The sequence below is a fragment of the Epinephelus moara genome, chromosome 20, assembly GCF_006386435.1.
Source record: "Epinephelus moara isolate mb chromosome 20, YSFRI_EMoa_1.0, whole genome shotgun sequence".
Classification (NCBI taxonomy): domain Eukaryota; kingdom Metazoa; phylum Chordata; class Actinopteri; order Perciformes; family Serranidae; genus Epinephelus; species Epinephelus moara.
Genome location: NC_065525.1, coordinates 9,440,123 through 9,456,118, shown reverse-complemented (window position 1 = coordinate 9,456,118; position 15,996 = coordinate 9,440,123). Strand labels below are relative to the sequence as shown.

General features: G+C 39.4%; 3 protein-coding genes and 1 pseudogene across 3 annotated transcripts in view; all 4 read right to left on the bottom strand.

The window, feature by feature from the left end:
* Positions 1–4,723, bottom strand: part of LOC126408263 (histone H4) — an 82,266-nt gene extending 77,543 nt beyond the window's left edge. The window contains exon 1 of the mRNA XM_050073728.1: positions 4,388–4,723. Within this exon, the coding sequence (XP_049929685.1) occupies positions 4,388–4,694 (307 nt within the window). The 5' untranslated portion in view covers positions 4,695–4,723. The remainder of the gene's footprint in view (positions 1–4,387) is intronic.
* The window catches only part of LOC126408233 (histone H1-like), a 73,383-nt gene that overhangs the window by 46,413 nt on the left and 10,974 nt on the right, over positions 1–15,996 (bottom strand). The gene's annotated exons all lie outside the window — the stretch shown is intronic.
* On the bottom strand, positions 229–2,797 carry LOC126408252 (histone H2B 1/2-like). Its single transcript, XM_050073717.1, has one exon. The coding sequence runs from the start codon at positions 2,762–2,764 to the stop codon at positions 2,390–2,392; it is 375 nt and encodes a 124-aa protein (XP_049929674.1). The 5' UTR covers positions 2,765–2,797; the 3' UTR covers positions 229–2,389.
* Positions 10,947–11,321, bottom strand: LOC126408257 (histone H2B 1/2-like; annotated as a pseudogene).

Below are 15,996 nucleotides of genomic sequence, written 5' to 3'. Positions count from 1 at the left end.
GCCGTTTAGTCCGACTTGTATCAGAGCTGCTGTGACCGTGAACATGTCATTATTATTGTTACTAGATTTTAATGGACTCAGTTCCAAACATGCTGTGTAACAGAACGGACATGTTTTTAATGACAGAAATAAATGAATACCTTTTTGGTAGCAGAAATGCCTCCTGTCTGTGTGCACAAGCACCCTGGACAGCTTCCTCATACAGAGGGCCATGTACTGTGTGTGTGATTATATGTCAAATACATGCTCTCATCCCCATTCCTCTTTGTCCACTTGTGGTGCAGTGTTTGCAGTCGGACACATTTTGGGTTTGTTGCAGTCTGAGCTGGTTGATTCACTGTAACTGGAAAAACAAAATTCAACATGTTGTGTGCATTTTATTTACCATACTGAGGTGAAGAAGTATCTGTATTTTGATTTTAATACACTAATGTTACACATACAATGTGTCAGTGTCTGTGGACCATTACAAACATCTATATCACAAATGACCCTGTGACACATTGAGATATCCAGAGTGACCAAAATCAGTGCAATAAACAAAATAAAACACCTTTCTGCAGTGTGTTATAGGTCAGCTGTAACCGCAGACTCATCAATGACATCAATGACACAATTAGTTAAAGATAACAACAACAACAACAACAACAATAATAATAATAACAAACTTACTTTTTCTGTGGGCTAGCAGTGATACAACAGCCTCAAGATGGTGAAAATACAGTCTAAATACCTCCAAACTCTGAACTCTGAATGTGTAATAAATGGATTTCTGGTTGTCTTTTTTGTTTACAGGGACAGAATTTGTTTATTAATGAGGCAACATCCAAAATGTTTACCAGCTTTATACTAACTGTAGTGGATTTTAAAGTACACATGTTGAGTGGAATATTCTATAAATATTTTAGAGTTAAATAAGATGAGCTCAGATTTTAACCATGTGTTGAAGTGCATCATGTGTGATGTACTGCAAACTGACTAATTTTCACAGTGCAGCAGTAAAGACAAACCTTCAGGGAGGAACCTTTGACAGAACAGTGTCTGTCAGGTCGACCTGTTGTTATTTCAGTCTACCTGAATCAGTGTGCATGATATTTCCTCCTTCATCTCACTGCCAAACAGTGTTTCTGTCAGGAGGCTCCTCTCTGTTACACAAATCTTCTCCTCTAAAACAAACTTTAGATTTTGGACAGGCAGGATCTCAGATTGGGATATTAAGTTGTTTTTAAAGACAAAAAAATAAATAAAAATAAAATAAAAAAATAAAATTCAGCAACCTACCATTAAACCTCTCCATGCACCAAGTGTTATTTTTTGTATTTTTCTTGGCCTATTTTGATTGTGATTTTTCTATTTAATATTTATGATCTTGACTTTTGCAGAACTTCGTTGTTATTTCCACTTATTGCATGCACCAGTCTTTTCAGAAGTAATTATGTATCTTTTTGATAGCATTTCCTTTATACTTGTTTAGGTGACATATCATGCATCAAAGGGCTTCGTAGTTGAGATAGAACAACATTTTAACAGTGTCAGTTACATTGTAACTTAAATTATAAGGGTGACACTATTTGATTATAAGGTCAGCTCTCTAGATGAGTAAGTGGGTGGCCCTTATAAGGACCTTTGGTTAGATACCAGCTCCAGGAAAAAAAATGTATCCATTCAGAGGATTTGGAGGAAAAATTGCAAAATTTTCCAAAAGCTTGGTATTCTGTTTCTTTCCTAACAAACTGGGTGATGTAAGAGGAGCCTTGAATTCTATGAGAAAAGGTAAAAATTCAAGGGATGACTTTGATCATCTCTGCTTATGAATAAAAAGTTTAGCATTTCGAGTAACAATATTAATTAGATGTTGAAGAATACTTTTATCTGGATCATCATAATAACAAATAATATCTCTGAGGTTAAAGGAGTAAATTGAATTATTTTTCAAAACCAGAGATTCCACATTGCTCCAAAATCTTCGGGATATTTTACATTAAAGAAAACAAAAACAAAAAAGAGAAATACCTTCTATATTAATACTTATCAGAATATGCAACTGTACAGTTAATGTGAGTGTTGAGGTCAACTGTATTACTTTGTAGATGATCTTTTTGGCTGCTGTATGAGTTTCCATCACTTATTAAATCTTCTATCAACTAAGTTACAGTAGACTAAATATATACTAAACTTAACAAATTCGTCTGCATCTCCCATACCATACTCAGAGATAGATACACACATGCTGCTTATTTTACAGCTCAATTTTCTATGGAGTTAGAGTATTATTCTAGTCGCAAAAACCTGGTCAATAATACACATTATTAATTTATGGAATATCTTCAGATAAAGTGGGTGGCTCTTAAAAGAGCCGTTGGTTTAGTCTCAGAGGCAGCAACGTTGTTTACTTGGAGCTGGTGTACTTGGTGACGGCCTTGGTGCCCTCAGACACGGCGTGCTTGGCCAGCTCACCGGGCAGCAGCAGGCGGACGGCGGTCTGGATCTCTCTGGAAGTGATGGTGGAGCGCTTGTTGTAGTGAGCCAGACGGGAGGCCTCACCGGCGATGCGCTCAAAGATGTCGCTCACAAACGAGTTCATGATGCCCATGGCCTTGGACGAGATGCCGGTGTCGGGGTGGACCTGCTTCAGCACCTTGTACACGTAGATGGCGTAGCTCTCCTTCCTGGTCCTCCTCCTCTTTTTGCCGGTCTTGCTGACACTCTTAGACACGGCTTTCTTTGAGCCCTTCTTGGGCGCTTTCACGGTGGTTTCAGGCATGATCAGGACGGTACGTTACTTCCGAAACGTATGACGTACAACGCTCCAGAATGGTCAATTTGTATCCCCCTGATGCAAATAAGACTGTGCTGTCGCTCGCACAGGATTGGTCAGCTTCTGAGGCCGGGGAACAATACAGTGGGTGGGTGAGGGGAGAAAGAAGAAAATCCTGTTATGGAGAAAAATCTAACAAACACATCAAAATTAAACACCCATCCTAGTTTTTCATCATGTAAACATCAGAATATTTCAGGGTTTTGTTGAATCAGCTAATGGAGAGTTCAGCCCTCATTATCCACCTCTCCCAAATCACACACACAACACAATCTGTTTTCCTCCTGATTACACTTGATTAACCAACTGTTAACATCTCACTGTTTCTTTATAATTTTGCCACAAAGGCTCAGTTTTAACTATAACTCTATGGTTAATAACTAAATGTAGTTTACATTTATACATCAGAAACTGTTGGTGGTTGTCAGGTATGATAGATACAGATGACTTTGTTAAATTGAGCATATATTTAGTCTACTATAACTTAGTTGCATCAGCCAAAAAGATCATCTACAAAATAATACAATTGACGTCAGGATATGACTCAGATTAACTGTACAGTTGCATAGTCTGATAAGTATTAATATAGACAGTATTTCTCTGCTTTGTTTTTTCTTCGATGGGAATTTTGGAGCGATCTGGAATCTCACCTCTTTGACCATGGACAAACCTTCAGGGAGGAACCTTTGACAGAACAGTGTCTGTCAGGTTGACCTGTTGTTATTTCAGTCTACCTGAATCAGTGTGCATGATATTTCCTCCTTCATCTCACTGCCAAACCGTGTTTCTGTCAGGAGGCTCCTCTCTGTTACACAAATCTTCTCCTCTAAAACTAACTTTAGATTTTGGACAGGCAGGATCTCAGATTGGGATATTAAGTTGTATTTAAAAATAAATATCTCCATTTGTTCATTTGGAAGTCTGCTGTCATAGTTTTTAATTTTTTATAGTAGCCTATCTTTTTCTAGGCCTATTTTTTTTAAATTTCCTCTTATTGTAAGCACCAAACACCAAGACAAATTTCTTCTAAGTAAAATAAACAAATGTGGCAATGAGCCTTATTCTGATGACAACCTTCATTACTTATGGGTCTCCCTACCTGAACAACACTTCTGGTATAAAGTTACACAGAAGAACTCCTCAATCCTTAGCTGCAGCATTCCTGTCTCCTCATTGTCCATACGAAGTTCCTACAAAAGCTCCGAAAACTCTCCAGTCAATAGACCATCCTCACTAACCATAAATCTGGACAAACCCTGGTCTTCTCAGAGATTGTTGCAATAAACACACAAAAGAAAAACGAAATATGAAAAAAATAAATAAACTAAGCTATCTATTCCAATGTAATGTGGCACCCTCTATGTATCAAACTGTTTTATTTTATCCCCAGTAAGGTTGCTGATCTTGCTTTAAAAGGGCTTCGTAGTTGAAATGGAATGACATTACATGGTAATTCATTTATGAGGGTGACAATATTTGATTACAAGAGGGATTCTGCTCTCTAGATGAGTACGTGGGTGGCCCTTAAAAGGGCCTTTGGTTTCCAATAATGAACAGTCAGTGTTTAACCTCCGAAGCCGTACAGAGTGCGGCCCTGCCTCTTCAGAGCATACACCACATCCATGGCGGTCACAGTCTTCCTCTTGGCGTGCTCGGTGTAGGTGACGGCATCACGGATCACATTCTCCAGGAACACCTTCAACACACCGCGGGTCTCCTCGTAGATCAGACCGGAGATACGCTTCACTCCACCACGGCGGGCCAGACGGCGGATTGCAGGTTTGGTGATTCCCTGGATGTTATCACGGAGAACTTTACGGTGACGCTTAGCGCCTCCTTTACCGAGTCCTTTTCCTCCCTTGCCCCGACCACTCATTTTTTCAGAGTTTAGGTTTGTTACGAAGTAAAACTGGAAGTCAGCGGCTGTGAACGTGGTTATTTATATGCTCTCTGCGGACGTAGTTGAGCTCTGCTGGGCGGAGACATTTGTTCTAATAATAGAAACTAGGACACTGATGAACCCTTCACCTTCACAGTAGAGGCGGGAAATTACTATTCTACTGTGAATCCCTTTTTGTTTTATTTTTTTAAATGTCTAAATGTCATGTTAAAAAAAATGACAGAAACAACATGTACAAAACATCAGGTAGTTAATAACAGCACATATAAAAATATAAAACCAAAAATGTATGACATGAGTACAGAGTTTGTTCTTTTCAATGACTAACACCAATAGTGAATAATAGGTCATGAGCTTGGTTGTATAGCTCAGGGCCTCTGCCCTTTTCTAACCATGGTTGGTGTCTTAAATTAAATGTGGACTGTTAACTATCAGGTCTCTAACATCTAAAGAAGTGTTAGTAAACAAATTAATATCAGATAATCCTATTGATTTACACAGACTCACTGAAACCTTGCTGTAGAGGCAAAATTCATGATCTCCTGTCCTCAAATAGTACCTATCTGCCCTCAAACACAGCTGTAAGACCTAATATATATTTAGATTGCTTCTCCCCGATTTCTCTTCAAGAATTGACTGCAGTGACTTCTTCATCTAAATCATCAGCGTGTCTCTTAGACCCCATCCCAACTAGGCTACTTAAGGAGGTCTTACCTTTAGTTAACACTCATATATTAGATATGATCAATATATCCTTATTAACAGGCTATGTACCACAGTCTTTTAAGGTAGCTGTAATTAAACCTCTCCTAAAAAGCCAATCCTGGATCCAGAGGTGTTAGCCAACTATTGACCAGTATCTAATCTTCCCTTTCTTTCAAATATCCTTGAGAAAGTAGTCGCAGACCAGCTGTGTGATTTTCTCCATGATAATAATTTATTTGAGGAATTTCAGTCAGGATTTAGAGTGCATCATAGCACTGAGACAGCACTAGTTAAAATTACAGATGACCTTCTGATTGCTTCAGACAAAGGACTTGACTCTGTACTTGTTTTATTAGATCTTAGTGCGGCGTTTGACACAATTGACTATCAAATTCTGCTACAGAGACTGGAACACTTAATTGGCCTAAAAGGTTCTGCACTAAGCTGGTTTAAATCTTATTTATCTGATCATTTTCAGTTTGTTCACGTTCATGATGAATCATACTTATGTACTAAAGTTTGTTTTGGAGTTCCGCAAGGTTCTGTGCTTGGACCAATCCTGTTTACTCTATATATGCTTCCTTTAGGTAACATCATTAGAAATCACTCTGTAAATTTCCACTGTTATGCGGATGATACACAATTGTATGTATCTATGAAGCCAGAAGAAAGTAATCAATTAACTAAACTTCATAATTGCCTTAAAGACGATGAGCACCAATTTCCTGATGTTAAATTCAGACAAAACTGAAGTTACTGTTCTTGGCCCCAAACACCTCAGAGACTCTTTATCTGATGACATAGTTTCTCTAGATGGCATTGCTCTGGCCTCTAGCACTACCGTAAGAAACCTCGGAGTAACATTCGATCAAGATTTGTCTTTTAATTCTCATTTATTTATTTATTTCAAACATGTAAACCATACAGCACTGAAATCAGATAAAAAAGTAAGTGAACAAGAAAATAATACTATTAATAATATAAAATAATAATAAAAAGAACAAAACAAACGACAAACAATTAAGAAGAAAAGTTACATCAAACATAAGTCAACATGCTCGAAAAGGAGTAGAATGAAGCAAAAACTTTTATAATTCTACCCCCTAATCTGTATTCTTAGATAATGCAATCATATTTTTAATACACAAAGTAAAAAAATAAAATAAATTATCTGTACAAAATAACTATAAAATTCACACACTCAAATCCTATATTTATGGAATAGTATATACATATACAGTATCTCACATAAGTGATTACACCCCTCCCATTTTTGCAAATATTTCATTATATCTTTTCATGGGACAACACTATAGAAATGACACTTTGATATAACTTAAAGTAGTCAGTGTACAGCTTGTATAGTAGTATAGATTTACCTTCCTCTGAAAATTACTCAAAACACAGTCATCAACATCTAAACAGCTGGCAACATAAGTGAGTACACCCCACAGTGAACATGTCCAAATTGTGCCTAAAGTGTCAACATTTTGTGTGCCAACCATTATTATCTAGCACTGCCTTAACCCTTTTGGGCATGGAATTCACCAGAGCTCACAGGTTGCTACAGGAATCAGGTCCTCTCCCACTCCTCCATGATGACATCATGGAGGAGATGGATGTGAAGACACCTTGCACTACCCCACCTTCAGCTTGAGGATGCCCCACAGGTGCACAGGTGAGTTTAGGGCTGGATACATACTTGGCCAGTCCATCACCTTCACCTTCAGCTTCCTCAGCAAGGCAGTTGTCATCTACTAGGTGTGTTTGGGTCATTATCATGTTGGAAAACTGCATTGCAGCTCAGTTTCTGAAGAGGGGCGATCATGCTCTGATTGGAATTCATGTTTCCCTAAATGAACCGAGCTCCCCAGAGCCGGCAGCACTCATGCAGCCCCAAACCATGATGCTGCCACCACTATACTTGACTGTAAGCAAGGGAAAGTTGTCTTGGTACTCTTTCAGCATGTGTGGCACCTTGGTGAAGAGCACCAAGACAACTCTCCCTTGCCTACAGTCAAGTATAATGGTATAATGAAATATTTGCAAAAATTGGAGGGGTGTACTCACTTATGTGAGATACTGTATACACACACACACATATATATATATATATATAGAGAGAGAGAGAGAGAGAGAGAGAGAGCCTTCAGCTATCAGGCTCCTCTCCTGTGGAATCATCTTCCTGTTACGGTCCGGGAGACAGACACCGTCTCCACATTTAAGACTAAACTTAAGACTTTCCTCTGGTAAAGCTTATAGTTAGGGCTGGCTCAGGCTTGCCTCGTACCAGCCCCTAGTTAGTCTGACTTAGGCCTAGTCTGCCGGGGGACCTCTTAAAATACACCGGGTACCTTCTCTCTCTCTCTCTCTCTCTCTCTCTCTCTCTCTCTCTCTCTCTCTCTCTCTCTCTCTCTCCTTTGCTAACACTCATGTCCTGTTACTGCATCTTACTAACTGGGCTGTACTGCATGTCACTAACTCAGCTTCTTCTCTGGAGCCGTTGTGCTCCACTGTCTCACAGGTTAACTTATATCGCAGCGGTGCCTGGATAGTGTGACGTGTGTGGTTGTGCTGCTGCCGTGGTCCTGCCTGATGCCTCCTGCTGCTGTTATCATTATTCATACATCTTCTTTTGTCCTTATCCGCTGCGAGGTTCCTAAGGACAAAGGGATGTTGTATACTGTAAAGCCCTCTGAGGCAAATTGTGATTTGTGATACTGGGCTTTATAAATAAAATTGATTGATTGATTGAATCTTCCACAAAGAGGGAAAATGAACAGTTATAAGGCAGGTGGAGAAGAGCTGTCCAAGGTGCTGAAAGTAGGTGACAGGTGCTAGTTTAATGAGTATCGTGTTGACTTTGTCTTCCCTTGGTGCTTTGTTTGTTGCACTGAAAGAGTGAACTGAGTGATTGAGAGGATATTGATTGTGACTGATATTCGGCTGGAGACTGTAAACTGAATTGCCCCTTTTTTGGACAAATAAAGTTGTTTGAATTAAATTGAATTGAATTGAAAGAAAAAGGACAATTATTATGTTTGCAGATAAATCAGCAGAGGTTAGTGTTGTATTCTATCTGTTGGAATTGTTTATCTGACTTTGTGCAGCACTTGTTAGACTTAATCAACACATCCCTGTTGTGTGGGCGTCACCTCAGTCACCCCCTGTGTGTCAACAGCAATGAACCTTGGCAGTCATTTTTCTTCAGTAAGCATCTGAGTAGACTAAAGGAGAATGAAAAGAGATGTCTTCTTCCAGTGGAGTCTGCTTCGGCTCTGCCTGCTGGGCCACATCATGGTGGATGACTTTCATGCCAGCTGCGAGTCATGCCTGGTCTCTATGTGTGCCAGCCTGGCCCTCACCCCTCATATTGCGCACACCTTCTCCCGTCAGAGAAGCAGTGGAGAGTGGACACCTTTGCTGTTGCAGCAGAGGTGGTGTGACTCGAGGTGTTTGCTCCTCCTGATATCACTTCCCCAGAAATACTTACAAGTCACTGCGACACAGACCTCCTGGCTATTTTTGTACGTTGCAAAGCATTTCCCTCAGTAGAAATGAAGCTTTTAGTTATTTTCATGTCACAGGTAAGAAACATTAAATTAAAGCCCCCACAAAATAGCATTTTAAGTCTTTTAAGAGACTTATTCTGGCTTCATATGGGTAAAGGAAATGTCCGCTAGCTGCTAAGCTAATTGCTAAGCTGCTAAGCATTTTACATTTTTGTGCTAATAACATTACCATTTTGTTTTCGTAGGGAAAATTAGTCTTTTGTCTGTGAATGCTGCCAGTTTTAGTGTGCCAATTTGTGTACTTGTGTTTGAAATTGTCACCATAAAGCTATGTTTGGGCGACAGTAGCTCAGTCCATAGGGACTTGGGTTGGGAGTCCCTATGGACTGAACCAGAGGGTAGCCGGTTCAAGTCCCCGTTTGGACCAAATACAGAGCGTGGACTGGTAGCTGGAGAGGTGCCAGTTCACCTCCTGGGCACTGCTGAGGTGCCCTTGAGCAAGGCACCAAAAATCCCCCAACCGCTCGGGGCGCCTGACCAAGGCAGCCCCCTCACTCTGACATCTCTCCACCTTGTGCATGTATAGGTCCTGTTTGTGCATGTGTGTGTATTTTGGACCTGTGTGTTAATGACAATGGAGTGAAAAATTGAATTTCCCCTCAGGGGGATTAATAAAGTATATAAAATTAAATTAAATTAAAAATTAAATTAATGTGTGTTTTGAAACAACTAAACTTCACAGCACTTCACAGAAACCTGACGCTGACTAATGGTTTGAAGGTGTAATAGCAGAGTGACAGAGTCAGACCAGGCACACGCATACATGCTCAAAACGACGTGCGTAGGCTCTACACAGAGGGATGATGGTGGGAGCTGGTGGCAGCATCACGGCTTAATGTTGGCTGAAACAACCAAGATGAAAATCAATCACTCAGTGATGTTGCCATGAAACAGGACCTTGGACAGCGACTGTGCTGCTGTTTGGTGCTGAGTGCTTTGACACTTCATGTTCTTGCACGTGCTCCTTCATTCACTTCTGTTTACCAGATGTTTCTTTATGACTCAGTCTGTACAGGCTATTTCCCTACTCTAATCCTCACTGGACTGTTACTTTAGACTTATTTTCTTCACAGCAGTAATGTTTACTGTTCCCAGCCCTTATACTGTTGGATATTATCAATGAGAGAATGAGGAGTACATATATGAGTTTTGTGATGTGCCATTAAACATGGCACAGTGTCAGACCATGGAACATTTATAAGTGATCGGGTGAGGCGAGTTGTTTGTTTGTTTGTTATGTTTTGTTGTGTTGGTTATTTTAGTAGTGGTCCTGGGCGAGTTCTGAGAGGCGCTACCAATCTCTCTGCTAAAATGCCCAGTACAGAGTAAGTCATAAAGAAACATCTGGTAAACAGAAACGAGTGAAGGAGCACTGAGAAATCTAGAAGCTACAAAGCACTCCACTCAGCACCAAACAGCAGCTCAGTCGCTGTCCAAGGTCCTGTTTCATGGCATCATCACTGAGTGATTGCTTTTCATCTTGGTTGTTTCAGCCAACATTAAGCCATATCAAGCTATATCTTTGAACATATTTATTCATCACCCATCAAAAACGACTGACAGGGTATTTGTCAGGGTATCACCATATCATGATTGCAGTCACAAATGACAGGCATACAGGAGGATTTCATTCCACTTTTTGTGAAGTCATGTTCATGTACTCATAATGACTTATTTTTTACTGAATCAACAGGAACTCTTTTTAGACTAAATATATACTAAATTTAACAAAGTTGTCTGTATCTCTTATACCTGACAACCAACAGCATAATGGAGATAGATACACACATGCTGCTTATTTTACAGCTCATTTTTCTATGGTGTTTGAATATTGTTTTAGTCACAAACACCTGGTCAATAATACACAGTATTAATTTATGGAAAGTCTTCAGATTAAAGTGGGTGGCTCTTAAAAGCGCTGTTGATTTATGATTAGAAACAGCAGTACTGTTTATTTGGAGCTGGTGTATTTGGTGACGGCTTTGGTGCCCTCAGACACGGCGTGCTTGGCCAGCTCACCGGGCAGCAGCAGGCGGACGGCGGTCTGGATCTCCCTGGAAGTGATGGTAGAGCGCTTGTTGTAGTGAGCCAGACGGGAGGCCTCACCGGCGATGCGCTAAAAGATGTCACTCACAAACGAGTTCATGATGCCCATGGCCTTGGACAAGATGCCGGTGTCGGGGTGGACCTGCTTCAGCACCTTGTACATGTAGATGGCGTAGCTCTCCCTCCTGGTCCTTCTCCTCTTTTTGCCGGTCTTGCTGACGCTCTTAGACACTGCTTTCTTTGAGCCCTTCTTGGGTGCTTTCACGGTGGTTTCAGGCATGGTCAGGACTGTATGTTTTTTCCAGAACTAATGAACCTGATCAATGCAGAGCCCTGATGTGAATAAGACTGTGCTGTCACTCACACAGGATTGGTCAGCTTCCGAAGCTGAGGAACAATACAGTGGGTGGGTGAGGGGAAAAATAAGAAAGAAAATAATTTTATTTAAAAAGTTAAAAGAAATAGTTGGCGCCGGGTGAAAATATAAAATTACTAAACTTTTTAGATAATAAATGATATATACCCTGATATAAATAATATAATTAATGCCACTCTTTTTCAAATTACACACGAAGGAAATCATTAGTTAAAAGCTGTTCAGAAGTTTCTCTCTCTGATCTGTGCATGATTTTAAATCCTCACATCATCCATCCACCTAAACTGTTTTGACTCTAAAACAAAAACTAGAATAAATTGAATAAACATATCTTCTCACATTTGATAGCTTGAATATGTTACAGTATAGTGGAAAAAAAACCCAACATGTTATTGCATTTTGGCGATTTTTTTGCACTTTGAGATAGATTAACTTCACTGCTATAGGCAGGCAATGGCAGCCAGGCATTGCCATCCACCATCCTCTACACCTCCAAATACAGGGCCGGCCCAAGCCTCCATTGGGCCCTAAGCAAAATTTGATTTTAGGGCCCTCTATTACTGCCAATAATACTGATTATTGATCATTCACAGACCTACTGTAAGTTATTTTATGTTCTACTCTGTCATTACGGATACACTTGTAAAACTAGATGTGTGGACTTTTTGTTGTAGTTAGATTGTAATCCACAGTGATTAAGGCCATGGAAGGAGACAACAGATTTGCAAACTTGCTGAAAAATCTTTCAATTAATATTTGGCAAAGTCAGCAACGCCCCCTACTGGCCATACAGAGAATCAATACATAAAACCACAAAGAGCAGCCTGGCATGTTTTACCTATCTATGGTTTTTAATCTGAAATTGTAGTAAATTCAGCTACAAGAGCAGCCTGGGGTTGATTTACAGTTACTATTCAAAGGGATATAGTACTAAGTGGGATACCAAATGTCATTGAGGCCAACTAAAAGTAACAAAATAAACCTCATTTACTGTAAACACAATCTGCTTTATTATTTTTTTTGTTTTAAATAAACTGCAACACAGAGGGGACAGTGGGCACAGTGGATGGAGCAGAGGATGGAGATGGACCTAAGATGAAAAACAACAACAAAAGCTATCATGTTAGATGTCATATTACACTTGAAAATTATGCTGTGTATTTTCTAAGTAAAATAGTACAGTTATAGCTTGTAATGAGAAAAAAATCTGCCACTGGAACAACTGAAAATTTCTTGAGAAGTTTTGAAATAATATGCATTTGTCTAAAAACATGTCCCTTTTCATATGATTATATCTTATATTAAAAATTATTCATCTCAGAATGTTCTGCAGTACACTGAACAATTACAAAGGCTGTTTTGTTGTTAAATTACCAGGTAGAGCTGAGGTTGTAGCAGAAACAGAGGGGACAGTGGGCACAGAGGATGGAGCAGAGGATGGAGATGGACCTAAGATGAAAAACATGTCCCTTGTCATATGATTATATCTTATATTAATATATCTTAATGTGATAATTTGACTAGAAATTATGGTGATAGTTTTTCCCTCACCTGATTCATTAGCCTTGGCTGAGCCTGAGGAGGTGGACTGCACTTGGGCTGAATCAGTGCCTCCTCCAAAATACTTTAACAGTGCTTCTGAAGAAGTGTCATATAACTTATGAACATAATAGGGAGTTGATGTTAAAGGAATATGTTTATTTACTCACATAAATTACTATGCTCTGCAGCAAACAACATATCTCAAACTGTAAGTTAACTAAGTTAATTCATTAATGCAAAAACATTTTGCTAGCAAACATCACTGTGTCTGTAATTAATGTTAGCTGTTATTAAACATTTAAACGTTGTTTTGATGCCAAAAAGCGACCCAGAATATATACACCAAGAATCAACTTATTCAAAGTAGGATATTACACAATCACAAAAATGCTAGCTTGAATAGTATGCTATCTAACCTACCAGTTAAAAGAGAAATTTCTCTAGTTTTGAACTAACGTTAGCTAGCTTATTTGCTATTATAGGCTAAGGTAGTTGGAACAAAATATCAGCAATAATTAAGGACTTTTCTAATTTGAGGAAACTTTTCAAAATCTCCTTGACACCAAACGCTACATTACCAAGACATGCAAACATACCTTTTTCTTGTCGTTTTTTCTCCTCTTCCTCTTTCTTCCTCTTTCTTTATTCTGCCCCTAAAGGGTATGTCCTTTGTTGCGACATTATTAGGCCTTCTACCTGCTCCTAGCTCCTTGGATGCGCAGTGCGCACTGCATGGCTGGATGCACACGTTACTACATTTAGAGCAGAGAGGCAGTAAGAAACTACACTCTGTTAACATAGAACCCATCGGCTGTATTCGGCGTCTGACTTCCGGCAGATGGCGATACAGCCTCTGGGGGCAGACCCCCAATTTTTTGGCATTCCGGTTTGATTTGGGCGGAGGAGGCGAATTTCCGTTTCCGACTTCTGTTTATATATAAGTAAATATGCTGAACCATTGCGATGGATTCAGAGTTTGCAGTGACGCCAATTATGTTCCGCCTCGTTAGTTCACCGCACGGAGCGTTTAACCTGGCAACAACTGCAGCCGGCTCAAACGTGATTGGTCAATATCACGTGGACTACAAACAGCTTACAACCAGAAACCAGGGCTCTTACGCTCTTCTTCCGGAGGAAAGACAAGGCTATTCAAGAGAAGGCTGAGACACGGGGTCAAACGTGGGGGGATTGCACATGCGCAGTTTAACTTGAGCTGCGATGCTGGAGGGTGACAGCAGGGCCGCTAGATAAAAAGCGCAGGATCCGCTCAGGCGATCAAGGAGTGCGCTTGGTGTGGTCTGCTTGGAGTTCTGGACGACGGCTGCCTGAAGTTGTCAGAATTGCATCTCCGTCATTCTCACCCACAACGCAGGTCACCAGTGACAGTCCAATAATAAGCTGTGAAAATGATATGCATGCACATCCCCTTTATTCCGCGGTCTCACGCCATCTACTGAGCCTTTGAGGAAGTGCAGACCAGATTTTACTGCGCATGTGCAATCCCCCCATGTTCGACCCCATGTCTCAGCCTTCTCTCGAATAGTCTTGAGGCAAGGGGTTTGCCTACAGGCTCTACATTCACTGAATGTAGAGCCTGTATATAGAGACTAGTCTGTCCCGAACCTCCAAGTTTCCACTGTGTGGGTGGAGCAATGGGTCTGTGAGAGCTTTAAAACAAAGAAGAAAAGCAATGGGTCTGTGAGAGCTTTAAAACAAAGAAGAAATTTTCACACTTAAAGTCATTTAAATTGAATTCTAAAGCAAAATTATAAGATGAAAATTACATGAAAAAAACAACAACAAACAAACAAAAACCAAATGGGAGACTAAAAAGAAAAACAAACAAAAAAGTAAAAGTTTTCATCTTCTGTTGAAGAAAAGGCAAGAAGCAAAAAACAAACAAAATAAAAATATCACTGCCATGATACATAGTTATTATAATCAAAATGTTTATAATTATGAAAACCATTAAAGACTTAATTAGTCCATGTGAAAAACATTGCAAAGCTGCATGCTTTTGTGAATACATGAAGATTACTGTGTGTCATATTAACACCATGAAACAGTTAAAGTTGTTTTTAGGAAGTTATGAGAATTTTGTTTTTTTTATTAATTTGTTTTAGTATCTTAAAATAATGAGCTGGTATCTTAAAAAAAAAAAAAAAAAAAAAAGAAACATTCACAGAATGACTGTCTACCAGGGTGGACACTTACTACGGCTCACCAAATACATAATAAACCTGGAAAGCTGAAAAAGCTCATGATACCCCCCAAAAAACGGACCTCAATGTCTGTCTGTGATTCAAAGATGAATCTGTTAATTTACACAAATCACAAAAACGAAAGCAATAACACATAACTGATTTTACCACACTCTTTAAATACACTCACTAACAGTATATAATCAAATATAATCATAGCTGACAGGAGAAGAAACATTTGGAATATCCACAGTTATAATAGACTATATAAATATTTCTCTTCTCATGTTCCAGTATATTTTCTGTCTTCTATAATGTAATGAAGATATTTCAACTTTATCGACACAATCCCATATTATATTTTATAAAGGTGAGTCATGTCAGTGCCTTCTGCACATGTATTTTCTCAAACACATTTGACCTTATATTACATTCACTGCACTGTCACTTTATACAAAAATACATACAATAAGTAGCCTACATTCAAGCATGTAGTTACAACAATAATAAATACACAAATTATGTTTCCCTCCTGGTCTCAATTGATTATTGGGACAGAAAAAAATAAATAAAATAAAAATATAAAATAAAGTGAACACATTGGATTACATTAACTGATATCTCGGAGACTTGCAAAATAGAATCATTTAGGCTGTAGAGGAAGATCCACTATATTATTGATGTGTTGTGATTGATATTAGATGTGTGTTGTGAGTAGAGGAGTGAGCTCTTGAGTGAGGAGTGAGGTGGCTCTTAAAAGAGCCGTTGTGGTTTGTGGAGCAGCAGCAGCAGAGAGTTTAAGCTCTCTCTCCGCGGATGCGACGGGCCAGCTGGAT

What these genes read in the sequence shown, in the direction of transcription:
- LOC126408252 (XM_050073717.1), bottom strand. Translation starts at nt 2,764, where the DNA reads ATGCCTGAAACCACCGTGAAAGCGCCCAAGAAGGGCTCAAAGAAAGCC.